The 26710-nt window shown below is 35.5% G+C and overlaps 2 protein-coding genes and 1 pseudogene across 4 annotated transcripts; 2 read left to right on the top strand and 1 right to left on the bottom strand.

The window, feature by feature from the left end:
• Positions 1 to 36: 36 nt before the first annotated feature.
• On the top strand, positions 37 to 16028 carry LOC147538921 (photosynthetic NDH subunit of subcomplex B 3, chloroplastic-like). 2 transcript variants are annotated; one of them, XM_086639772.1, is made up of 8 exons: positions 37 to 122; positions 11440 to 11728; positions 13013 to 13107; positions 13206 to 13316; positions 13432 to 13488; positions 14850 to 14912; positions 14996 to 15058; positions 15691 to 16028. In XM_086639772.1, the coding sequence occupies exons 1-8, from the start codon at positions 81 to 83 to the stop codon at positions 15745 to 15747; spliced, it is 777 nt and encodes a 258-aa protein (XP_086495898.1). In that variant the 5' UTR covers positions 37 to 80; the 3' UTR covers positions 15748 to 16028. The 2 variants fall into 2 exon arrangements, with proteins under 2 accessions (XP_086495898.1, XP_086495899.1); XM_086639773.1 differs by lacking the exons at positions 37 to 122; positions 11440 to 11728 and having other exon boundaries at positions 12831 to 13107.
• On the top strand, positions 122 to 3308 carry LOC147538922 (photosynthetic NDH subunit of subcomplex B 3, chloroplastic-like). 2 transcript variants are annotated; one of them, XR_015225034.1, is made up of 6 exons: positions 122 to 385; positions 484 to 594; positions 710 to 766; positions 2129 to 2191; positions 2275 to 2445; positions 2888 to 3308. XR_015225034.1 is itself a non-coding variant. In XM_086639775.1 (6 exons), the coding sequence occupies exons 1-6, from the start codon at positions 167 to 169 to the stop codon at positions 3025 to 3027; spliced, it is 570 nt and encodes a 189-aa protein (XP_086495901.1). In that variant the 5' UTR covers positions 122 to 166; the 3' UTR covers positions 3028 to 3308. The 2 variants fall into 2 exon arrangements, 1 of the variants encoding a protein (XP_086495901.1); XM_086639775.1 differs by having other exon boundaries at positions 2275 to 2337; positions 2971 to 3308.
• Positions 9439 to 10448, bottom strand: LOC147538923 (uncharacterized; annotated as a pseudogene).
• Positions 16029 to 26710: the final 10682 nt, after the last annotated feature.

Genomic DNA, 26710 nt, shown 5'->3' on the forward strand with positions numbered 1-26710 from the left:
AATGTCAAATTGTATGAGCATCATATTGGATAAGATGTAAATAAGAACCACATGCATCCTTTTCATAGAGAAACCCTAAAATGAAAAAACATGACAAGTTTATCAAACGAATCAACCACAAGGTCATTTCAAAGGATCAGCAACTACTCTTTTGAGAAATTAAAAGATGGGAATTCTTACTTCTAACACTTCTATTTTGCCTTCTATCTATCTCTCCTCTAACTTAACCCATAAGAACACCAACATTAACACCACCATTTTCTCATTCAATAAACGAAATAGTTTCTCAGGAGGAAAAATCAGAGCCGTTGGATCTGTACCCGGAGTCGAATCTGAAACTACATTGGTGGAAGAACCTCCGTCCATCGATTTCGCTTTTGTTAGTGTGAGTTATGGATTCATTCTGAAAGAGTTATTATATATTTTCTTGTTTGGTTTTAATTAAATTGAAATTTGATTAATTTAGTTTTTTTTGTTGATCAGTCAGTATTACTTCCTGATGGAACACCAGATATACACACTCGATCAGCTTGTGGGGGTCAGAAACTTAGGGATATTATGTTGGATTCAGACATTGAACTCTATGGACCTTATGTAAGTCTCTCTATCTCTCTCTGATCTAGGTCATTGTTATAGTAAAAAGTAAAATCATTCCACTTTTTTTTTCTTAATCATTTATAAGTTAATCAGAATGGTGGGAATTTCTCAGGCTAGACCTCTTTTAAACTGTGGAGGAGGAGGAACTTGTGGGACATGTATAGTTGAGGTAATCTTCTTTAAACATAACTTATTGTCATGTAATATAAGGTATCTTGGTCTTTTCCCATCCAAGATTGCACTAGCTGATATAGTTACATAGCCACATAGGTGGGTGTCACACGCTTTATTAAGGCTAGTTAGGTATTATGCGGAATCGGCGCCCTTAGGGCTTAGGGGGTGTTTGATTTCTTAGCACTTATAAGTACTAGCACTTAGTAAGTGATTATACATTTATACGTTTGTTCTTCATAACTTAGAAAGACGTTATGTTTGTTTTTATATCACTTCCAAGTCCTATAGAAAAAATGTTTTTCGAGCAAAGCATAGCATTAAACAACCAAAGTTACAAAGTTTCAACCATAAGAGCGCCTCTAGTATTGGTCTTGAATTTGGAGGATCCTATGCGAATGTATCGATGGGACCCCTACACTTTAAGTTGAAAAAAATGAAACAAATTGGTCTTTTAGTACTCTCTGGCAAAACACTCTTTAAATTTTTTTTTTTTAATTCCGAACACAAATCATCTTCATCAATGTCGGTGTGTTGTCCATCCTTAAGAAAGTGTTCTAAATTGATGCAAGAGTCCTTGAAACCTCTCTTTGTCAACATTATCTAATTTCTTTAAATCAAATAAAAACCTTAAAATTTTCATATGCTTGAAACTATTTCAACCTAATTTTAATGGAAGAAATAATTTGATCAACAATATGCAAAAAGTAGTTGACTCGAAATGATTCTTCAGGTGTAAATATTACTTCGTCACTAACATTCTCATCAAAGTGTCTCATTTGTTTTAACACGCATCACTTTCGGAAAATGGGTTTTATTTCCATTACAAATGCAACTTTCTTCGCTTCTTCTAGAGCCTCCTCAAAGTCATTTTTTCTAAAGTCTTAAAAAAAAGAAACGAGTTTTTTGAGTTCACTGTTTACAAGAACAATATCCATGTCAGTTCACTTGTATAAAAAAAAATATTGTTTGGATTGAACAAATATATGTCAAATAGATCAAACACAAACTAAAAACAACAACATCAAACATATATTAAAACGGATGTAAAAAATACTATAGCTTCATTAAAACTCAGAACAAATCGAAGAAAACCTCATCAAAGCTTTAAACAAATAACAGTTTGCATAAAGCAAACAACAATTTGTAGAGAAGAATAGTTTGTTGTTATTAAATACTTTGAACGTCACCCGTGTTGGTGAATGAAAATTATGGCGGATTAATTTAGTGGCCTCAACAACTATTTGACTATATCTTTTCCTTTTTTTCCGCAATATTAATATTACTTTTTTTTGCCATTAGATCAAATTATTTTTCGGCCCAACTGCCATTTTTCCTTAAATTTATTCTAAATAGTCAGGTCATTCAAGGAAAAGAACATCTAAGCCTGCGTACAGATAAAGAGAAGGAAATCTTGAAGAAGGTATTACTGAATCCCAAATTTCTTATCTTTTGAAAGAAATTCAAATACAGAGGGGGTCTTAATTAACAAATTCTATTTTGCAGAAACCGAAGACATGGAGACTTGCATGCCAAACCAATGTTGGTAAAACTGACTCAAGAGGACAGGTATGTTTTGATGAAACGGACCGATAGGCCATCTTGTATATTCATTCTTACCATATTAATATTTATTTCCACAACTTTGTAAGCAAACAGGCACACAATTTTATCTCTGTAACTATGTCTAGGCTTTCACGAGCTCATCAAAATTCATAAGTTGACACCATCATGCCCATCCAAGTAACTTAGTACTCCAAGTGATCCCTAAATTAACCACTAGGAACTATCATAAACTTTCACTTAAGAATTGTGAGAATAGTCCCACATAGAAGAAAGAAATCTAACAATTAAAAATATAATGTCTAGGTCCTCTTCACTCATTGTCAATTAGTTTTGAGTCGAATGACCACAAACTTAACATGGTATCAGAGTTAGGCCCACATGTGTTAGACTCAAAAGTCACACGTGGGAGATCTTTGAATATTTTGGATTCCTCAATTTGATTGGTTGAGTCTTATATATGTTGTTTTTCCCTCTTCAAGATTGATCTCGATATTGGTCTTGTTTTTTAAACACTTTGTATAGATTTAGTGAATTTGATATATATGGTGAAGAGTTAAACTTAGTGAGAAATCAACTCCTTAATCCTTCTTACATGAAATAATTCATGATTTTTTTTGTGTTTTACTTTACATGCAGGTTGTTATCCAACAATTGCCAGAGTGGAAAGCTCATGAATGGTCAATTCGTAAATAGGCCACAATTATGTCACTCACTTCCAAATTTGGGCTGCATAGATGAAGTTACATCTAACTCAAGGTTTCTGATGCCAGGATAATGAGAGTTCATGGTATTATTGTGCATGTTTAGGAATTCAATTTTTTCCCAATATTTCTGCATAAGTCTGTTGATAGGTTTTGTTAACATGTAATTGTGGAAGGAGACAACAAAAGAAATGGGAGAATTCAATAATTTTAGATGAATTTTCTTTTTCTTCTATCTCTTTCCACAAAATTAAATAAGAGTTGTTTTCCAAACTGTTAATTTACGATCAGCTTTCCGCCTAGCCATCTAGTTTATCGAAAATACCCAGGTTGCCCTCTCTGTGTCATTAGCATCACATGACCGTTAAAGTCAAAAAAATATTCTAAAGTTACCCTTCTTTTAATTCTTTCACATCAACTCTCTTTCTCTCTAAAACTTTCACACCCATCAACTCTTTTTCAAATCTAAAAACACCACCGTTTCTTTCAACAAAAAAAAACACCACCATTTTCATTTTCAACTATTTCATCGGCATCTCTTTCTCTGTCCTTCAGAAATAAAACAAGAGGATGATGAATGGTGCCTTGATTTCCCTCTCTTTTTCCAAACAATTTTCAATTACTTGTGAACAAACAAAAACCCGCTAGAAAGAGAAGTATAACAAGAAGGTGAAAAGATCAAGACGATATGAAGTTGGTTTGGTGCCCTGAAATTGCTTCAAAATCATCTGCCTTCAAAGGGTCCAATTTAAAAATAAAATTGATGATCGGAACGATATATATATATATATATATATATATATGTATTTGTTTTACATGTCCTTCTTTCCCTCTATATCTTTTCTCGCACGAAGCGGTTCTTCAGCTGGGGATTTCTCTCCATTAGAATAACCAAATTTTAGCGTTTACCTTTGAACTTCACCCGAATTCAAGATTTATCCTTTTATGGCTACTCTATCCGCCTGTTCTCCTCCATTGCCTTTCACCGAAACAACCCCTTATTCCTCCAATGCGAATTTATGTTCGTCTCTAGAACAATCAGTCTCATCTTATCTTTCTTCCTCGGATTCTCAAGTTTGGTCATCTATGCTCCAGAAAATCATCGAACCTCAAGAACAATAGAGATGATAATGGAGTAGAAAATCAAGTCAATAATTCTTCAAGAACTCAATCAAGAACGTTTAATCCATAGGATAATTCATGATAATTCAACTCCGTCAGCTCTATTTTTGCTTATGAAGGTGGAGAATATCTATATCCATAGTCGATCCTAGGTTTTGTGAAGGTAAAAAGTCATTAATGTTTTAATGTCAAGTGTAAATGAGTCTATGTCAGAGACACAATGTTAGATGAGTGAGCGCAATTTGGCAGATTTCGCATGCAATGTTATCTATGGTCAATATATTAACGCGTGACTTTTGCCTACTTACAACCTGATTTTTTTTAAGGGACAATAACTAAAAATGTCAAAATAATATTAAAAATGAGTAGAAAAGCACATAACATTTCACAACTATTATTATACAAAGACTAAAGTACTCTTTTGTCATTTATGTAACTAATTCTTTTGTTTTTTTATTTTAGAAAACATCAAATCTATATAACTTTTTCTTGAGATGTCGGATTTGCATGGAATTTATATATCTAGAAAAGTTTTTTCATTAGCTTTCTAATAAGATCCACTTTCAATATTTTTTTTCGAAAAAAAAGACGAAAAACACTGGAAAACGACGTTTTTTCTGTAAACTGGGTTTTGTCATTATTGCAAACATGGATTTGAAACATGTAAATTGCAAATAGGGGTTTGCATAGTGTAAAATGCAAATTGGGGGATGCAAAATGTAAGTTGCAAACTAAGATTTGCAAAATGTAAACATCAAACTAGGTTTGCAAGCATTACATGTGTGATTTCGGGTTGGAGATCTTGCAAGAAATCGATTGGAAAATCGAGAACAAAAGAGGTTGAAGCTTCTTCTTGAAATCTGAAAATTACTTGTTCATCATAATGAGATAAATTAGGATTTTAGATCTGGTTGCGCATTATCATCATCATCACCAAATCTGAAAAAATTACTTCACCATCAACATCAGATTCACCAACAACTCAGATTCATCATCAAAACTAGGGTTTCAGTATTTCTAAGGTTGTATTCAACATCTGATTCATCATCAACACGTGGGTGGGATGGCAGCTTGCATTTCATTTTCTCATTCTAAACTCCACATTCGCGACACACTAGAGAGATAACTCTTTGTTTCTCTATTCGACTGGTTCACCTCCATCAATTGTAAGGACTCACCACCATCAAAAACTTCATCATAATCATCAACCAAGCCTAACTGGTAAATCACCTTCTCTTCTTTAACATTTCATTTTGATCCAATGATATTTATGATCTTTGAAAACCAAGATCTATATCAAAATCGTTCAATTTGGTTATGAATTTGTTAGGATCAAAATGAAATGTTAAAGAAGAAGAAGAAGAGGAACGAAAAGAAGAAAGAAAAAATCCTAAATGTGGTTTTAGATAGAGAGTTTTATTAGGTAAGGGTACTGTGTGTGATAAAAAAAGAAAATGACCTTAATAACAATTATCAATATTATTTTAAACTTCACCTAGTATTACACATAATATTGTGTTAACTTCTACCTAATAGAAAAAAGTCTAGGTTTTTTGAGTTATTAAGATAATTTTTTGAACCTAAACAATCATTTGTCCTTTTTTTTTTTTTTTTTTTAATTCTGACTCTTTATTTTGACCTCTTTTTTTATTAAACCCTGGTCTTTTAGACCTTTTGATCCACTCCCTTTATATTTATTGGTGAACTCTTTGGGGCATCCAAAAAAATCTTTGAGGAATAAAAATTTAGTCAATCAAGATTAACTTAGAGGGTATGTTTGTTTTTTAGCCAAAAAAATTCACTTGATTATTTTTTGCTTGATTTTTACCTCTCACCATAGGCAAAACTTCTAACCACCACCATTTTCGACCACTAACCACACTTACACACGCGCACACACAAACACACACACATACACACACATACACATCACGCACGCACACACACACACACTCACACACACACTCACACACACACACACACACACACAAACACAAGCACAAACACAAACACGCACAAACACAAACACACACACAAACACACAGTCCCTTCCTCTCTCACACAATGTCTCTTTCGGTCCTTCTCTTTCACTATCTCTCTCGATCTCTCTCAATGTTTTTCAGTCTAAGTCGATTTCTCTTTTTGTAAAGCTCTCTCTGTAGATCTTTGTGGGGGTAAGAAATCGCCGGTCAAGAAGTCAGCTGGACCGGGTCGTTGATCGGATGTCGAACCTCCACTTGTTAATATTTTTGCAGGCACCGATGACGTCTTTGGGCTTAACCTGTGAAAAAAGAGACACGAACACACGTGACCGTAAGTCCCTTGGGACACCGGGATGGTGCCGGCCTAAGGGGGTTCTAACAGTCAAGTCAGTAAGCTTGCATGAGAAGTAAAATGTACGTGAATAATATCCTTGGAATGTTACCGTTGGTTGGATAATGGTCAGAGTTTAGGCACGACTCGTAGAATGGTCGAAGCTCGATCTCTACGGATAGACTGACTTGGTTGAAGAGAGGTTATGATGGTACTTATGAAGTTTGCCTTGTGGATGAGACAATCCTGGAGAGGTTTGCCTTGTCCAGGGGTATGTATCGTAAATATGTGAGAAGCTTTAAGGGTCTGACCTTATAATTAGTCACGTGGGTTGTATGTAAAGGGCATGACCTCTCAGAGAGATAAAGTGAGCCAACTCTTGTTGATTATCACGTGGGTGATGTGGGAAGGTCCTGACCTCTTAAAAGTAAGCGAACCCCTGATGTAGACGAACCCTTGACATAGTAGGCAGACCCTTGATAAAATAGGTATATGAGAGAGAAAATAGACAGACTATTTATAGGTCCTGTCCCTAGTATGGCCCTGTACTTGCACTTTCTCGGGAAAGTATGTGTTTGCTTCTTTGAAGGTGCTGTCCCCAGTATGACCCTGTACTTGGTAAGGTCTTGTACTTGACGAAGTCCTGTACCTCGGTGAATGGTGAAGAGTCTCGTATCCTCCCTCTGCGCACAATGATAAGGTCCAGATGATGGATGCAAGACCATACTAGTAATTAAGTGAGAGGAAGGAAGCGAGATTAGATGATGAAGCAGGACTGTCTCAAAGAGCAAGACTCCATGAGAGAGAAAGTGAGTTGATGATCCTTTGTATGAGAGAGAAAGTGATGGGGTGTATTCGTTGGGAATTCGATGATCGAGTGTTTAAGTCGGGAATTGGATGCCCTGTATCTTCATCTGCTCGCTCATTTTATAGCATCTGGGGTTCCCTGGTACCGGTAATGAGCTGTCTCTTTAATGCGATAACGCATAGAGTTGTTCTCATAAATGTGGATATCGTAACTCCCCTAACGGGTATAACCGGGATATTGCCATCTTGAATGACCGTAACGTCTCCCAACGACTACAAGGTGGCAGGTCCGCTGAGGAGGTGAGGACTGACCTCTTTATCCAGAGCTGGAAGTGCTTGGGTACTTCAACGTTAGCTTCGGGGTACCCGAAGCTTAATGGGTCGGGCCCATTAGTTATTAATTCATGGGCTTAGTTACCTGTGAGCCCATTAGTCATGGATTTCTAGAGGCGCTGCTGGTGCCGTATTTTGGTCCATACAATCTTTCTTTCTCTATCTATCTCCCTCACACTGTGTCTTCTCGTCCCCCAAAGCCCTTGACCTCGAGAAGGATTTCGGAAACCTTCCTCGAGGGTTTCAGACTTCGTGCCCGACCGACAACGAAACTCTTAAGGAGGGTTTCACAAGACACCCTTCTCGAAGCTTAGTACCGGCAGTGGCGAGGCCAGAAATTCAATCTGGTGAGGGCAGTTTAGTAAGAGTGAACTTAGCGACACTTACCATACAAATAAAAGCATCCAATAAAAATGTCCAACGACAATAGAAACTTATTTTAGTATAATAAATTCAGATTTGAAATATTTTATCTTTGGACGTATTAGTAGACGTACTTAACACACTCTGTTTTGAATATGTTACATAATAAAGCCATAAAATTATTATAGTTTTCTCTATAAAAACAAGTTACTATTGATCCGTATTTCTTTCATTAACTAATTTTGAGATGTTCATATATTAAAAACCTGTCGTACTGTGACATTTGTAAACAACACGAAAATAAAAAAAATCTTAATATAAATAACCGATTTTATGTAGTTACAAATTAGATTTGAAATACCAAACATTGAAAGAGAGAGAAAGAAGAATATGAGTTCGCAATGAATACAAATGAGAAGAATAATGATCTTCAAATAAATTAGTGAGAAGATGAAGAAATTACAAATACCTAATATAATTATTACCTATTATTATTATTATTATTATTATTATTATTATTATTATTATTATTATTATTATTATTATTATTATTATTATTTATTATAATTTTTGGGGTGTTAGTCCAAAAATCTACACCTAAACACACATTTAGTCCACCAGAATATTAATATATGATTTTAAGCCAAAATAATAATTATAATGGATATTTAGTCCAAATTGACCCATCTCTATAGAAAAAATAGATCTCTATCATTTCTATTTAATCATAATACCCATTATAACCTTTTATATTAGAAAAAACCCACTTTTGAAAACCAATCCCAAAAATTCTCTTTTTTTTTCCTCAGATTTTTTCGATTGATTTCAAACTTACTATGTGTTTCGCAATATACACGTTATTTAGTATCAATTAAGTATATTTCTACAAACAAAATACATTTAGTATAGTTAAAGTATGTCTAGATGTCAAAGTTACAGTGTTTTTCTGTTTATTGATTCTTGTTTTGTTTCATAAATAACGTGTTATTTATTGTTAAAGTTCCATACTTTATTTCATATTTTTTATATGTGTCATATATAACACATTATGTACCAACAATGTTTCTTCCAAAAAAGAAAAAGACCAAAATCCTATTTTTTGGGAAGATTGGACCTTAATCCCTTTTTAAATTTTATTCTGGGCCTAAAATCCGTGGACCCTTATTATTATCCGTCGTGTGTGACCAACAAAAAAGAATTATGTCTAAGCAAAAAACTTGAATAGAATTGAGAAGAACTTCTTATTTTGGGTTGGATAAGCAGGAGGATAGTTGGTTTGGGTTAGGTTAGGAGGTAGGTGGTTTGGTATTAACCAGGGCCGGCCCTGAGTTTTTGGTGGCCCGAAGCGAAGTTACAAAATGTGGCCCCTTCAATTACTGGGAATTGTAAAATTCTATTACAAAAACTTATAAGTAGCGGAAATATTTCATCATATTATGTAACAAAAAAGTGGTGATAATTACAATCAATTGAACATCGTTTTTCTTACATTTTTAGATGCAAAATCACTAATAATTGTTGAATAATCAAGTGTGTCGGCTATATCTTTCTCAATAGACAAAATGGCCAACCCATTTAACCTTTCTTGTGACGTTGTAGACCGAAGATAAGACTTAATCAACTTCAACTTTGAAAAACTTTTGCTGCTAAAGCAACGGTGACGGGTATGATTAACAAAATTCTGTAACTAACCCATGAATTTGTGTAACGCCCTTTTATATCCTTCAAATAGTTTAACACTTCAATTGGTCTTCTAATATCATTTGGTATAAGACACCTCAACACTTTGAGTTCCGAAAATAAGTATAAGAGCATCTCCAATGCAACACTCAATCTTAGAAACTCTGAGTGCCACTTAAGATTTTTAGAGTTTTTTCTTAAAACTCCTCTCCAATGCAATACTCTATTTGGATCTCTAAGATGACGTGTCGAGGGTGGAATAGAGATATCTCAAGAGGACACTCTAGAAATAGAGTGTCATTTTGAGATATCCCTAATTGTCCAACTCATCAATATTTGATTTTCAACCAAAAGAAATCGAGTCTTATATATTTTCTAAAATAACTAATTATTTTATTGACAAAATAACTATGCCACATAAGTAAATAAGATAAGCTTAGAGTTTTGCATTGGAGACAAAAAAAAAATTGAGGATCTCTATTAAGGCCACCTAGAAGTGAGAATCTCAATTGAAACTTGACACGTAGGATGAATAGAGATTTTTGTGAGTTTTGTATTGGAGATGCTCTAATCCATCTATATACATGATTCATTGTGTTTTAGAAAAGTTTCAAGACTAGTACATGAACTTCTCAAATGACCATCATTTTTAGAATTTAACTTATGCAAATCAAACAAAAAACCAAAAATATCTTCGTACTTTTGAAATTGTTCGAATCTACTCTTGAAAGAAGAAAGAGCATGATCCAATATGCATAAGAAGTAATTAACTCGAAATGATTCTTCTGCTGACATTGATGCATTTTCGGTTATATTCTCATCAAAATGTTTCTTTCTACGTATGATGTGTTTAATAATACATAGAAAGTTGTCTTGATTACTTGATGATGAAACTTGAATATTGGGTGAAAAATGAGATTTTGGTTTTAGTGGTAGTGGCTTGGGTAAACAAAAGACTTGAGGTTTGAAAAAGAACAAAGATTATTGTAGGTTTTGAAGATGATAAAATACTAACATCTAATCTCTAATGGCTTCTTGAATCTTGAAGTTAAAGAAAGAACAAATAAGAAAAATGTTAGGGTTTTGAGTTAGAAAGCAATTTGGGGAAATTTTTTTGAAGAGTTTAATATTTGTGTAGTTTAGTAACTAACCAAAAATTTAGAAATAGAATTCAAAGAATAAAATATATTTAAAATTACTTAAAGGAAAGTCAACTTTCATGGAAAAGTTAGGAGGCCTTCTCCCGTGAAAGACTCGGGATTCCGTGATTTGGTTGGGCCCAACAGTCCTTTAGAGCATAAGAAGAATTTGGTCTTTATGCAAAAAAAAAAAAAAAAAATTTGGTCCTAAATGGTGCCTTTAAAATTATTTTTCTTTGATACAAACAACAGCTGGGAGGCCCCCCAAAACTGGTGGCCCAAAGCGAGGCTTTGCTCGCTTTGGGCCAGGGCCGGCCCTGGTATTAACGTTGGGACTTGTGGGGATAAATATAGAGAGATATGCGGGATGGAAGATTAGTGGCAAAACAGAAAACCTACTTTTGAACGAGACAAAGAAGAAGAGAGAAGGAAAAAAACACATGAAAACACGAAGACTGGGGGGCAAAATATAAAAAAATTCAATTTCTGCATCTGGCCCGGCCCATAAGATGTGCCCAAAACACATAATGTTGGACACTACAATGCTACAAAAATCTTAAACAGGTGTCAGGTTTTGAGCGATTTCATATCAGTGTAGACCACACGAACATAATGCACGTGACATCCCAGAAAGAAACAGGAAGAAGGTGGCCGAACGACAAAGAAAAAAAATACAGATAGATATAGAGAGAGAGAGAGAGAGAGAGAGAGAGAGAGAGAGTAGAGAGATGGTAAGGATACTTCCAATGGCGTCCTCATCCCTACATCTCGCATCCCTTCGTCCTTCTCTATCTTCTTCTTTCAGATTCTCAGCCATCACCACCACCACCACCACCAGCACCACTATTTTCACCTCCACCACTACCGCTCGTTTCGGTGTTTCTCTTACGGCTTACAATCCTTCTCGAAGACTTTCTCTCTTTCATCTCGGTAGTGGTAAGTTCGTACACTTTTCTGTACAAACCCTAGATTTTATCCTACTTCTGGAATCTCAATTCATGCTTTATTTACATCTGAATTTGTTCAGTACACATTTCAGCTTATAATTTGAATGCCCCTCTTGTAAAATTTATGGAATTTGTTAGATTTTAAGTTCTTTTACTGGTCAGTTTAGGATTGATTAGATTTAAAAAACAAATCTTGTTTGTCCAATCTCTATGAGAAACATTTGTATGGGAATTTTGGATATTGTAGGCATCATCTGTTTGAAGCTGATAATGTTAGGGCACAATATGGAGTTGTGGAAGAACCTAACTTTTGATGTTAGGGCTCTGTCTTGTTTGAGCGAAATGAGTAGACGAAAACAATTTCTTAGCTGTAGAAATTAAAAAAATACCTAGATAATCGAAGCTCTAGATGTTCACTTGTACTTCATTATTGGACATTTGAACTTCAACTGATTGATGATGAGCTCAGAAGGAAACTGAAAACATTAGTATATGGTTACCGACAAGCAAATAAAGATGTGTGGCTCAATATGGGTCGGGCTCGTCCTGATGTTTCAGGATTTGTGTTTTTTAGGAACTTAGATATTTGTAAGTAACTCATCAATTTCTGATAAACCGTAGGCATTAGTTTATGATAAACCTTATGATTTAGGAACATTAAGAAAGAGACTAGAGAGAGTAATCGATAACATCATTCGGTCTCCTCAAGAAATTAGCTCTTCTTTTTTCTTTACTAGGATGTTCTTATAGGGGTTATTTTCTTGCTTGCCGCTAAGTAGTGATGTGCTCACCAACTTGCTCAGTTTCACGCTCATGACAAATCTACACCTTGACATCAAAATGAAGTGGACCAACTGTGTCCACAAAAAATAAATCTCATTGTATATTTATTGTATTTGTAATGTAGGAATAGTATTTTTGAAGTAAGAAAAGACCCTATTCTATACCTCCAATAAATTTAGTACTCCAACAAAGGAACAAATAATGTCAAATTGTATGAGCATCATATTGGATAAGATGTAAATAAGAACCACATGCATCCTTTTCATAGAGAAACCCTAAAATGAATAAACATGACAAGTTTATCAAACGAATCAACCACAAGGTCATTTCAAAGGATCAGCAACTACTCTTTTGAGAAATTAAAAGATGGGAATTCTTACTTCTAACACTTCTATTTTGCCTTCTATCTATCTCTCCTCTAACTTAACCCATAAGAACACCAACATTAACACCACCATTTTCTCATTCAATAAACGAAATAGTTTCTCAGGAGGAAAAATCAGAGCCGTTGGATCTGTACCCGGAGTCGAATCTGAAACTACATTGGTGGAAGAACCTCCGTCCATCGATTTCGCTTTTGTTAGTGTGAGTTATGGATTCATTCTGAAAGAGTTATTATATATTTTCTTGTTTGGTTTTAATTAAATTGAAATTTGATTAATTTAGTTTTTTTTGTTGATCAGTCAGTATTACTTCCTGATGGAACACCAGATATACACACTCGATCAGCTTGTGGGGGTCAGAAACTTAGGGATATTATGTTGGATTCAGACATTGAACTCTATGGACCTTATGTAAGTCTCTCTATCTCTCTCTGATCTAGGTCATTGTTATAGTAAAAAGTAAAATCATTCCACTTTTTTTTTCTTAATCATTTATAAGTTAATCAGAATGGTGGGAATTTCTCAGGCTAGACCTCTTTTAAACTGTGGAGGAGGAGGAACTTGTGGGACATGTATAGTTGAGGTAATCTTCTTTAAACATAACTTATTGTCATGTAATATAAGGTATCTTGGTCTTTTCCCATCCAAGATTGCACTAGCTGATATAGTTACATAGCCACATAGGTGGGTGTCACACGCTTTATTAAGGCTAGTTAGGTATTATGCGGAATCGGCGCCCTTAGGGCTTAGGGGGTGTTTGATTTCTTAGCACTTATAAGTACTAGCACTTAGTAAGTGATTATACATTTATACGTTTGTTCTTCATAACTTAGAAAGACGTTATGTTTGTTTTTATATCACTTCCAAGTCCTATAGAAAAAATGTTTTTCGAGCAAAGCATAGCATTAAACAACCAAAGTTACAAAGTTTCAACCATAAGAGCGCCTCTAGTATTGGTCTTGAATTTGGAGGATCCTATGCGAATGTATCGATGGGACCCCTACACTTTAAGTTGAAAAAAATGAAACAAATTGGTCTTTTAGTACTCTCTGGCAAAACACTCTTTAAATTTTTTTTTTTAATTCCGAACACAAATCATCTTCATCAATGTCGGTGTGTTGTCCATCCTTAAGAAAGTGTTCTAAATTGATGCAAGAGTCCTTGAAACCTCTCTTTGTCAACATTATCTAATTTCTTTAAATCAAATAAAAACCTTAAAATTTTCATATGCTTGAAACTATTTCAACCTAATTTTAATGGAAGAAATAATTTGATCAACAATATGCAAAAAGTAGTTGACTCGAAATGATTCTTCAGGTGTAAATATTACTTCGTCACTAACATTCTCATCAAAGTGTCTCATTTGTTTTAACACGCATCACTTTCGGAAAATCGGTTTTATTTCCATTACAAATGCAACTTTCTTCGCTTCTTCTAGAGCCTCCTCAAAGTCATTTTTTCTAAAGTCTTAAAAAAAAGAAACGAGTTTTTTGAGTTCACTGTTTACAAGAACAATATCCATGTCAGTTCACTTGTATAAAAAAAAATATTGTTTGGATTGAACAAATATATGTCAAATAGATCAAACACAAACTAAAAACAACAACATCAAACATATATTAAAACGGATGTAAAAAATACTATAGCTTCATTAAAACTCAGAACAAATCGAAGAAAACCTCATCAAAGCTTTAAACAAATAACAGTTTGCAGAAAGCAAACAACAATTTGTAGAGAAGAATAGTTTGTTGTTATTAAATACTTTGAACGTCACCCGTGTTGGTGAATGAAAATTATGGCGGATTAATTTAGTGGCCTCAACAACTATTTGACTATATCTTTTCCTTTTTTTCCGCAATATTAATATTACTTTTTTTTGCCATTAGATCAAATTATTTTTCGGCCCAACTGCCATTTTTCCTTAAATTTATTCTAAATAGTCAGGTCATTCAAGGAAAAGAACATCTAAGCCTGCGTACAGATAAAGAGAAGGAAATCTTGAAGAAGGTATTACTGAATCCCAAATTTCTTATCTTTTGAAAGAAATTCAAATACAGAGGGGGTCTTAATTAACAAATTCTATTTTGCAGAAACCGAAGACATGGAGACTTGCATGCCAAACCAATGTTGGTAAAACTGACTCAAGAGGACAGGTATGTTTTGATGAAACGGGCCGATAGGCCATCTTGTATATTCATTCTTACCATATTAATATTTATTTCCACAACTTTGTAAGCAAACAGGCACACAATTTTATCTCTGTAACTATGTCTAGGCTTTCACGAGCTCATCAAAATTCATAAGTTGACACCATCATGCCCATCCAAGTAACTTAGTACTCCAAGTGATCCCTAAATTAACCACTAGGAACTATCATAAACTTTCACTTAAGAATTGTGAGAATAGTCCCACATAGAAGAAAGAAATCTAACAATTAAAAATATAATGTCTAGGTCCTCTTCACTTATTGTCAATTAGTTTTGAGTCGAATGACCACAAACTTAACATGGTATCAGAGTTAGGCCCACATGTGTTAGACTCAAAAGTCACACGTGGGAGATCTTTGAATATTTTGGATTCCTCAATTTGATTGGTTGAGTCTTATATATGTTGTTTTTCCCTCTTCAAGATTGATCTCGATATTGGTCTTGTTTTTTAAACACTTTGTATAGATTTAGTGAATTTGATATATATGGTGAAGAGTTAAACTTAGTGAGAAATCAACTCCTTAATCCTTCTTACATGAAATAATTCATGATTTTTTTGTGTTTTACTTTACATGCAGGTTGTTATCCAACAATTGCCAGAGTGGAAAGCTCATGAATGGTCAATTCGTAAATAGGCCACAATTATGTCACTCACTTTTAAATTGGGGCTGCATAGATGAAGTTACATCTAACTCAAGGTTTCTGATGCCAGGATAATGAGAGTTCATGGTATTATTGTGCATGTTTAGGAATTCAATTTTTTCCCAATATTTCTGCATAAGTCTGTTGATAGGTTTTGTTAACATGTAATTGCTGAAGGAGACAACAAAAGAAATGGGAGAATTCAATAATTTTAGATGAATTTTCTTTTTCTTCTATCTCTTTCCACAAAATTAAATAAGAGTTGTTTTCCAAACTGTTAATTTACGATCAGCTTTCCGCCTAGCCATCTAGTTTATCGAAAATACCCAGGTTGCCCTCTCTGTGTCATTAGCATCACATGACCGTTAAAGTCAAAAAAATATTCTAAAGTTACCCTTCTTTTAATTCTTTCACATCAACTCTCTTTCTCTCTAAAACTTTCACACCCATCAACTCTTTTTCAAATCTAAAAACACCACCGATTCTTTCAACAAAAAAAAACACCACCGTTTTCATTTTCAACTATTTCATCGGCATCTCTTTCTCTGTCCTTCAGAAATAAAACAAGAGGATGATGAATGGTGCCTTGATTTCCCTCTCTTTTTCCAAACAATTTTCAATTACTTGTGAACAAACAAAAACCCGCTAAAAAGAGAAGTATAACAAGAAGGTGAAAAGATCAAGACGATATGAAGTTGGTTTGGTGCCCTGAAATTGCTTCAAAATCATCTGCCTTCAAAGGGTCCAATTTAAAAATAAAATTGATGATCGGAACGATATATATATATATATATATATATATATATATGTATTTGTTTTACATGTCCTTCTTTCCCTCTATATCTTTTCTCGCACGAAGCGGTTCTTCAGCTGGGGATTTCTCTCCATTAGAATAACCAAATTTTAGCGTTTACCTTTGAACTTCACCCGAATTCAAGATTTATCCTTTTATGGCTACTCTATCCGCCTGTTCTCCTCCATTGCCTTTCACCGAAACAACCCCTTATTCCTCCAATGCGAATTTATGTTCTTCTCTAGAACAATCAGTCTCATCTTATCTTTCTTCCTCGGATTCTCAAGTTTGGTCATCTATGCTCCAGAAAATCATCGAACCTCAAGAACAATAGAGATGATAATGGAGTAGAAAATCAAGTCAATAATTCTTCAAGAACTCAATCAAGAACGTTTAATCCATAGGATAATTCATGATAATTCAACTCCGTCAGCTCTATTTTTGCTTATGAAGGTGGAGAATATCTATATCCATAGTCGATCCTAGGTTTTGTGAAGGTAAAAAGTCATTAATGTTTTAATGTCAAGTGTAAATGAGTCTATGTCAGAGACACAATGTTAGATGAGTGAGCGCAATTTGGCAGATTTCGCATGCAATGTTATCTATGGTCAATATATTAACGCGTGACTTTTGCCTACTTACAACCTGATTTTTTTTAAGGGACAATAACTAAAAATGTCAAAATAATATTAAAAATGAGTAGAAAAGCACATAACATTTCACAACTATTATTATACAAAGACTAAAGTACTCTTTTGTCATTTATGTAACTAATTCTTTTGTTTTTTTATTTTAGAAAACTTCAAATCTATATAACTTTTTCTTGAGATGTCGGATTTGCATGGAATTTATATATCTAGAAAAGTTTTTTCATTAGCTTTCTAATAAGATCCACTTTCAATACTTTTTTTCGAAAAAAAAGACGAAAAACACTGGAAAACGACGTTTTTTCTTTAAACTGGGTTTTGTCATTATTGCAAACATGGATTTGAAACATGTAAATTGCAAATAGGGGTTTGCATAGTGTAAAATGCAAATTGGGGGATGCAAAATGTAAGTTGCAAACTAAGATTTGCAAAATGTAAACATCAAACTAGGTTTGCAAGCATTACATGTGTGATTTCGGGTTGGAGATCTTGCAAGAAATCGATTGGAAAATCGAGAACAAAAGAGGTTGAAGCTTCTTCTTGAAATCTGAAAATTACTTGTTCATCATAATGAGATAAATTAGGATTTTAGATCTGGTTGCGCATTATCATCATCATCACCAAATCTGAAAAAATTACTTCACCATCAACATCAGATTCACCAACAACTCAGATTCATCATCAAAAGTATTTCTAAGGTTGTATTCAACATCTGATTCATCATCAACACGTGGGTGGGATGGCAGCTTGCATTTCATTTTCTCATTCTAAACTCCACATTCGCGACACACTAGAGAGATAACTCTTTGTTTCTCTATTCGACTGGTTCACCTCCATCAATTGTAAGGACTCACCACCATCAAAAACTTCATCATAATCATCAACCAAGCCTAACTGGTAAATCACCTTCTCTTCTTTAACATTTCATTTTGATCCAATGATATTTATGATCTTTGAAAATCAAGATCTATATCAAAATCGTTCAATTTGGTTATGAATTTGTTAGGATCAAAATGAAATGTTAAAGAAGAAGAAGAAGAAGAACGAAAAGAAGAAAGAAAAAATCCTAAATGTGGTTTTAGAGAGAGAGTTTTATTAGGTAAGGGTACTGTGTGTGATAAAAAAAGAAAATGACCTTAATAACAATTATCAATATTATTTTAAACTTCACCTAGTATTACACAGAATATTGTGTTAACTTCTACCTAATAGAAAAAGGTCTAGGTTTTTTGAGTTATTAAGATAATTTTTTGAACCTAAACAATCATTTGTCCTTTTTTTTTAATTCTGACTCTTTATTTTGACCTCTTTTTTTTATTAAACCCTGGTCTTTTAGACCTTTTGATCCACTCCCTTTATATTTATTGGTGAACTCTTTGGGGCATCCAAAAAAATCTTTGAGGAATAAAAATTTAGTCAATCAAGATTAACTTAGAGGGTATGTTTGTTTTTTAGCCAAAAAAATTCACTTGATTATTTTTTACTTGATTTTTACCTCTCACCATGGGCAAAACTTCTAACCACCACCATTTTCGACCACTAACCACACTTACACACGCGCACACACAAACACACACACATACACATCACGCACGCACACACACACACACACACACACACACACACACACACACACACACAAACACAAGCACAAACACAAACACGCACAAACACAAACACACACACAAACACACAGTCCCTTCCTCTCTCACACAATGTCTCTTTCGGTCCTTCTCTTTCACTATCTCTCTCGATCTCTCTCAATGTTTTTCAGTCTAAGTCGATTTCTCTTTTTTTAAAGCTCTCTCTGTAGATCTTTGTGGGGGTAAGAAATCGCCGGTCAAGAAGTCAGCTGGACCGGGTCGTTGATCGGATGTCGAACCTCCACTTGTTAATATTTTTGCAGGCACCGATGACGTCTTTGGGCTTAACCTGTGAAAAAAGAGACACGAACACACGTGACCGTAAGTCTCTTGGGACACCGGGATGGTGCCGGCCTAAGGGGGTTCTGACAGTCAAGTCAGTAAGCTTGCATGAGAAGTAAAATGTACGTGAATAATATCCTTGGAATGTTACCGTTGGTTGGATAATGGTTAGAGTTTAGGCACGACTCGTAGAATGGTCGGAGTTCGATCTCTACGGATAGACTGACTTGGTTGAAGAGAGGTTATGATGGTACTTATGAAGTTTGCCTTGTGGATGAGACAATCCTGGAGAGGTTTGCCTTGTCCAGGGGTATGTATCGTAAATATGTGAGAAGCTTTAAGGGTTTGACCTTATAATTAGTCACGTGGGTTGTATGTAAAGGGCATGACCTCTCAGAGAGATAAAGTGAGCCAACTCTTGTTGATTATCACGTGGGTGATGTGGGAAGGTCCTGACCTCTTAAAAGTAAGCGAACCCCTGATGTAGACGAACCCTTGACATAGTAGGCAGACCCTTGATAAAATAGGTATATGAGAGAGAAAATAGACAGACTATTTATAGGTCCTGTCCCTAGTATGGCCCTGTACTTGCACTTTCTCGGGAAAGTATGTGTTTGCTTCTTCGAAGGTCTTGTCCCCAGTATGACCCCGTACTTGGTAAGGTCTTGTACTTGACGAAGTCCTGTACCTCGGTGAATGGTGAAGAGTCTCGTATCCTCCCTCTGCGCACAATGATAAGGTCCAGATGATGGATGCAAGACCATACTAGTAATTAAGTGAGAGGAGGGAAGCGAGATTAGATGATGAAGCAGGACTGTCTCAAAGAGCAAGACTCCATGAGAGAGAAAGTGAGTTGATGATCCTTTGTATGAGAGAGAAAGTGATGGGGTGTATTCGTTGGGAATTCGATGATCGAGTGTTTAAGTCGGGAATTCGATGATCGAGTGTTTAAGTCGGGAATTGGATGCCCTGTATCTTCATCTGCTCGCTCATTTTATAGCATCTGGGGTTCCCTGTTACCGGTAATGAGCTGTCTCTTTAATGCGATAACGCATAGAGTTGTTCTCATAAATGTGGATATCGTAACTCCCCTAACGGGTATAACCGGGATATTGCCATCTTGAATGACCGTAACGTCTCCCAACGACTACAAGGTGGCAGGTCCGCTGAGGAGGTGAGGACTGACCTCTTTATCCAGAGCTGGAAGTGCTTGGGTAATTCAACGTTGCTTCGGGGTACCCGAAGCTTAATGGGTCGGGCCCATTAGTTATTAATTCATGGGCTTAGTTACCGTGTGAGCCCATTAGTCATGGATTTCTAGAGGCGCTGCTGGTGCCGTATTTTGGTCCATACAATCTTTCTTTCTCTATCTATCTCCCTCACACTGTGTCTTCTCGTCCCCCAAAGCCCTTGACCTCGAGAAGGATTTCGGAAACCTTCCTCGAGGGTTTCAGACTTCGTGCCCGACCGACCACGAAACTCTTGAGGAGGGTTTCACAAGACACCCTTCTCGAAGCTTAGTACCGGCAGTGGCGAGGCCAGAAATTCAATCTGGTGAGGGCAGTTTAGTAAGAGTGAACTTAGCGACACTTACCATACAAATAAAAGCATCCAATAAAAATGTCCAACGACAATAGAAACTTATTTTAGTATAATAAATTCAGATTTGAAATATTTTATCTTTGGACGTATTAGTAGACGTACTTAACACACTCTGTTTTGAATATGTTACATAATAAAGCCATAAAATTATTATAGTTTTCTCTATAAAAACAAGTTACTATTGATCCGTATTTCTTTCATTAACTAATTTTGAGATGTTCATATATTAAAAACCTGTCATACTGTGACATTTGTAAACAACACGAAAATAAAAAAAATCTTAATATAAATAACCGATTTTATGTAGTTACAAATTAGATTTGAAATACCAAACATTGAAAGAGAGAGAAAGAAGAATATGAGTTCGCAATGAATACAAATGAGAAGAATAATGATCTTCAAATAAATTAGTGAGAAGATGAAGAAATTACAAATACCTAATATAATTATTACCTATTATTATTATTATTATTATTATTTATTATAATTTTTGGGGTGTTAGTCCAAAAATCTACACCTAAACACACATTTTAGTCCACCAGAATATTAATATATGATTTTAAGCCAAAATAATAATTATAATGGATATTTAGTCCAAATTGACCCATCTCTATAGAAAAAATAGATCTCTATCATTTCTATTTAATCATAATACCCATTATAACCTTTTATATTAGAAAAAACCCACTTTTGAAAACCAATCCCAAAAATTCTCTTTTTTTTTCCTCAGATTTTTTCGATTGATTTCAAACTTACTATGTGTTTCGCAATATACACGTTATTTAGTATCAATTAAGTATATTTCTACAAACAAAATACATTTAGTATAGTTAAAGTATGTCTAGATGTCAAAGTTACAGTGTTTTTCTGTTTATTGATTCTTGTTTTGTTTCATAAATAACGTGTTATTTATTGTTAAAGTTCCATACTTTATTTCATATTTTTTATATGTGTCATATATAACACATTATGTACCAACAATGTTTCTTCCAAAAAAGAAAAAGACTAAAATCCTATTTTTTGGGAAGATTGGACCTTAATCCCTTTTTGAATTTTATTCTGGGCCTAAAATCCGTGGACCCTTATTATTATCCGTCGTGTGTGACCAACTGATGTGACACTAAAATGTCACATTTGGAGAGCCTAACTTAGACTAATTATTCCTTTTCGAGTGTTATCAATAATATTTTATGTGTTTTTCATGTTAGGTACCTATTTTGGAGTTAGACATGAAAATCGGAATAAAGGGAGCGAATCATCACTATCATTTCATGTACCCAAAACGAGAGAAAAAGACTTCAAACAAATCAAATGAGAGGAGGAGTCAAAGACGAGTCCAACGGTGAAAACGGAAGTCAATTCCGAGTTCGGACGGGGAAGTTGTGAAAGAAAGAAGTCGAGGTTCGGTCTTAAAACAAAGATGCTATAAAGGCACCCTCCTTTGGTTATAATTCTAGAAGACACCCTCTTGATTTTCAAGTGAAGATTAAAACCCAAGTCTAAAACCCAAGCCCAAAGAAGATGAAAGAAGGAAGAGATTTTGGAGGCACCCAATGGACTCAAGTTTGAGTCAAAGTCAAGGTTGACTAAGTCTAGGGTTTGAGTCAAATACACTATTCATCTTCTTCTTGAAGGATTCTAACAATACCAAGTAAGAGAGAGAGAGAAAGAGGAAGGAGGCTAGGGGTTTGGGGGTTCTTCATCATCAAGTTCTAGGGTTGAGAGTTTAAAGGGTTTGAAAGAGAGGAAATGAGAGAAGAAGAAGGGTAGCCGGCACACAAGTGTGCTCGGGATGCAAGGGTTGACACGGGTAGCAGCTCCGGCCTTGCTGCTACAGCTCGGAATGTGAAGAGCAACACGGGAGCAGCAGCTACACGGGAGCAGCAGCAGCAGCAGCTCCGGGACGCAAGGACAACAGCTACCGGAGCTCGGGGATGCACGTACACTTCACGGGACGCGGCCACAGCGAGCTTCTCGGCACGGGACAGCAGCAGCGGCTCGGAGCAAGCTCCCATTGGCCCGGATCTAGCTATTTTGGCCGGGAAATCTTGATTTTGGCCGGAAACCTAACTTTCTTTGATCTGGTTTTTCGTGGTGTTCCGGCAACTTTCTTGATTCAAAACCTTAGGGCTTTTACTCCCCATGTCTTGATCTATCTTCCCATGTAATTTGATTTGATTTTGGACAAGAAATTTTTAGAGAGAGAAAGCTTGGTGAAGCTTTAATGGTGGATGTTCTTGAGATGGAGAAGATGATGGTGGTCGCTATGGGGAACCCAGAAAATTGCTAAGGGGAGATCGGCTGCAACTAAAACTCATATTTTCCGACGATCTTAGCCTCGAACCATCATCGAAAAAGGGGGATTCTCTCACCATTTCCTTTCCATTTCTTATTCAATCACCATATTTAGCTAACTTTAGTTTGTCGATTATATGAGATGAAATGTGATGAATTCGTGATTATGTTTAATATGATTTGATGTTTTGATTATAAATTGATGTTCATTTAGTTCGATTATCGTTTTGATCGTATTTTCATGTGTCTTGTCAAGCACTTCGCATAGTTAATAGACGAAACGAAGTATTCGATATCGATCGTAGTCTAAGTCATAATTTCATGTGTCTTGTCATGCACTTCACATAGTTAGGCGACTAGACGACACTTTCGATGACTCGGGATTAACCGATTTAGACGTTTGTTTGACTAAGTATGATCTCCGGATATACATAGTACTTAGAGACATCTACTTTAGGAGTCGAATATCGATTGTACCTCGACACATCAAATCGGACTACACATAGTCGTAGGTTTATCATTATGGATTCCCGGACTTCGACACCTCTCTCACTTATTTGTTGCCCGAATCGAGTCTTACCGTCTCCCGACTCTTGTTCCTTCGACTCTTCTCTCGAATCTCTCTCGCCCGTTTACTTTTATTGTTTAGTTTAGTTATTTTACTTGTTTGTTTTATTCTCTTATCACCTTATTCGATCAAACCCACATTTATCTTTGTTTCCTTTCCTTTTTAGTCTAAGTTAGCTTGAAATATCTAGACCGAGGGACAAGACCCTTCGATATCCAAACTACCTTCCTATCCTTGGATCGATCCCGGCTTTGCCGGATTACTACTTGATACCTCCGCTTGGGTGTGTAACCTTTTCGGGTGCATCACCAACCAAAAAGAATTATGTCTAAGCAAAAAACTTGAATAGAATTGAGAAGAACTTCTTATTTTGGGTTGATTAAGCAGGAGGATAGTTGGTTTGGGTTAGGTTAGGAGGTAGGTGGTTTGGTATTAACGTTGGGACTTGTGGAGGCATGTGCCCTAATATGCCATCGCCCTCGAGTACTGGTGAAGGGAACTCTTTCCTTCGCATGAAACTGCGTGAGAGAGAGAGAGAGAGAGAGAGAGAGAGAGAGAGAGAGAGAAAGAGAGAGAGAGAAATACGAGACAAAACCAGAGAGCGAGAAATGAGTGAGAGAGAGGGAGAGGAAGATAAAGGATATAGAGAGATATGCGGGATGGAAGATTAGGGGCAAAACAGAAAACCTACTTTTGAACGAGACAAAGAAGAAGAGAGAAGAAAAAAAAACACATGAAAACACGAAGACTGGGGGCAAAATATAAAAAAATTCAATTTCTGCATCTGGCCCGGCCCATAAGATGTGCCCAAAACACATAATGTTGGACACTACAATGCTACAAAAATCTTGGGAAAAGTAAACACTATTATCATTAATGTCTGTCGATATATAGAAACGTATGTCGATCGAAGAAAACCCATATTGTTAAACTAGAAGATAAAATCATGGAACTATACAAATTATTAGTATTGAAGGACACTGACTTTAGAGTGACGGAGAAGCGAAAGTTGCTCTCAAGTGCATAAAAATGCAGTAGTGGCCAAACACATCATTTGCATTAAATCTGTTAACAACAAGATTACTAATCTCACCTAAAGCATAAACAATCAGGGTGATCTAACTAAAAAGTTCATTGTAAGTTTGCTTAATAAAACTTGATTGGCCTAAAAATAGGTCTATTCCCGCAAGTATACGGGGTCAAGTTATAGTATTGAAAATAAGATCGAGTATCGTCCCAAGGACAAGCTATTTTATCTAAATCTCGAATTAAAACCCCCTTTCATTAATTTTGATTTGTTTTTAAGAAACTATTTTAAAAAGAAAGCAATACTAAAAGACTAATAAGAATGAAATCAAGATGAGAAGAAGAATCTAGGGTTTTTTATTTCACCACATAGATGGACTACTTAAAACATGCATTAATTAACAAATCCCTTTTCTCATGTATAACTCAAAATCTAACATAATAAACTATTTAGATTTCGGAATATATTCTTTAATAACACAATTCAAAATCAAGAATGTATGATTGACTACCATATAAAACTAATTTCCTACACTATCATTCAAGATCTAAAAGACATATCTCATCTAATAAATCAATAAAAGCATGAAATATCTAATTATAATACATGAATGATAACAAGGTTATAGAATCAACATGAAATGACAATCAATAGGCATTGAAGCTCAAAATAAGGATTCATTGATTTATAACATATCTCAAAATAAGCCCAAATATGGGTTTCCTCTACACCCTAGATACAAAATTTAGCTACACATGGAATCTAAAATAATATTCATTGAATTCATAAAATAAATGGAATTACAAAAGATTAATGGAAAGAAATCACCAAGAATGTTCCCAATCCATATTCCCATGTATCTCCATTTTGATGTCCAATTTAAGCTCCAAGTATCTCAAGAATATTGCTCAAAACTCCAAATAATAGCTTATTAGAAGATAAAAGAAGAGAAATTTAGAAGAGAGATAGAAGAAGAAGAGATTTTAGAGAAGAAGGTATGAAGAAATTAGAAGGTTAGAAGAAGAAATTAGAAGGAGAAAGAAATTAGAAAGAAAATGTAGAGAAAAGATGAAGGTGGTAGAGAAAGTAGAAGAAAAGAATGGTGGCTAGGGTTTTTAGTTGAGAAGAGGTAGAGAGAAAAGGAGGCTAAGAGAGGATAAGAAGTGGCTTAGAAATTAGGTAAGGAAGCCTTGAGAGGGTTGTTGAAGTCTAGATTTTAATGGAGGAGAAAGGATTTATTTATACATGGGGTTAGGGTTTTTGTTGGGTTAAATGGTAAAAAGGAATAAAAGAGAGGGTTAATTGTGGGATTTTAGGGTTTAAAAACATAAAAACCCTAAAATGAGGGTATACCCCGGCGGCTAGGGTTTGTGGTGTTAGGGTTCGGGTGATTTGGTGTGGCCGGGTCTATAGAGTTAAGCTGCGACGCGCACAGGAGCCGTCGGATTAAAAGACGCGCGGATCTGGAGTGACGGGAAGCTGCCACGCGTCCAGGAGCACGGAACTTAAACGTCTTCGGGTACACGGAATATGCAATAAAGGTGTAGATGCACAGCAGCCGTTGGATCTTGATGACGCGGGAGGTTGCGGCCAAGATTAAAACGTGGAAACGAGGCTACCGAGTTAAGCTGCAACGGGATGCATCGGATCATGCGCTAAGGTCTTGTTTTGTTGCTGAGCGAGAATACGGTAATTAGATGCACTAGCCTCCATAGCGCGCCACGTTTCTTCCTCCATACCGCGTGCCCGAATTTCTACCAAAAGTGTCCCACAAGGTCAACAGCATTTGACCCAACTTTGACTTTGGCTAATTCCTTCGTCCGGACTCCGATTTGACTTCCGTTTTCTCCTACGGACTCGTCTCAACCTCTACTTTTCAACCACGCACTGACCTTGGCCAAATTACCAGATTGTCCTTGACTCCAAATGACCAAAATACCCTTTATGCATCTTTTCTTCGTTTTTAACCGTTTTTTACACCTAACTCCACAAAACACACTTAATCAAGAAAATCAACCATTTTATTATAATAAAGACCCGAAACGAACTAACTTGACTAAATTAAACGACTTAGATGGGACATTTTCATGACCCATCAA

The sequence above is a fragment of the Eschscholzia californica genome, unplaced genomic scaffold (assembly GCF_041429995.1).
Source record: "Eschscholzia californica isolate CP2 unplaced genomic scaffold, dmEscCali1.0.p SCAF_5, whole genome shotgun sequence".
NCBI lineage: Eukaryota > Viridiplantae > Streptophyta > Magnoliopsida > Ranunculales > Papaveraceae > Eschscholzia > Eschscholzia californica.

Bases quoted from the DNA above. Each gene is read 5' to 3' on its own strand.
- LOC147538921 (XM_086639772.1), top strand. From the start codon at position 81: ATGAAAAAACATGACAAGTTTATCAAACGAATCAACCACAAG. The intron at 13,108-13,205 runs GTGAGTTATGGA...TTTGTTGATCAG, and splicing joins TCGATTTCGCTTTTGTTAGT to TCAGTATTACTTCCTGATGG. The intron at 14,913-14,995 runs GTATTACTGAAT...TCTATTTTGCAG, and splicing joins AGAAGGAAATCTTGAAGAAG to AAACCGAAGACATGGAGACT.
- LOC147538922 (XM_086639775.1), top strand. From the start codon at position 167: ATGGGAATTCTTACTTCTAACACTTCTATTTTGCCTTCTATCTATCTC. The intron at 767-2,128 runs GTAATCTTCTTT...CTAAATAGTCAG, and splicing joins GTGGGACATGTATAGTTGAG to GTCATTCAAGGAAAAGAACA. The intron at 2,338-2,970 runs GTATGTTTTGAT...CTTTACATGCAG, and splicing joins AAACTGACTCAAGAGGACAG to GTTGTTATCCAACAATTGCC.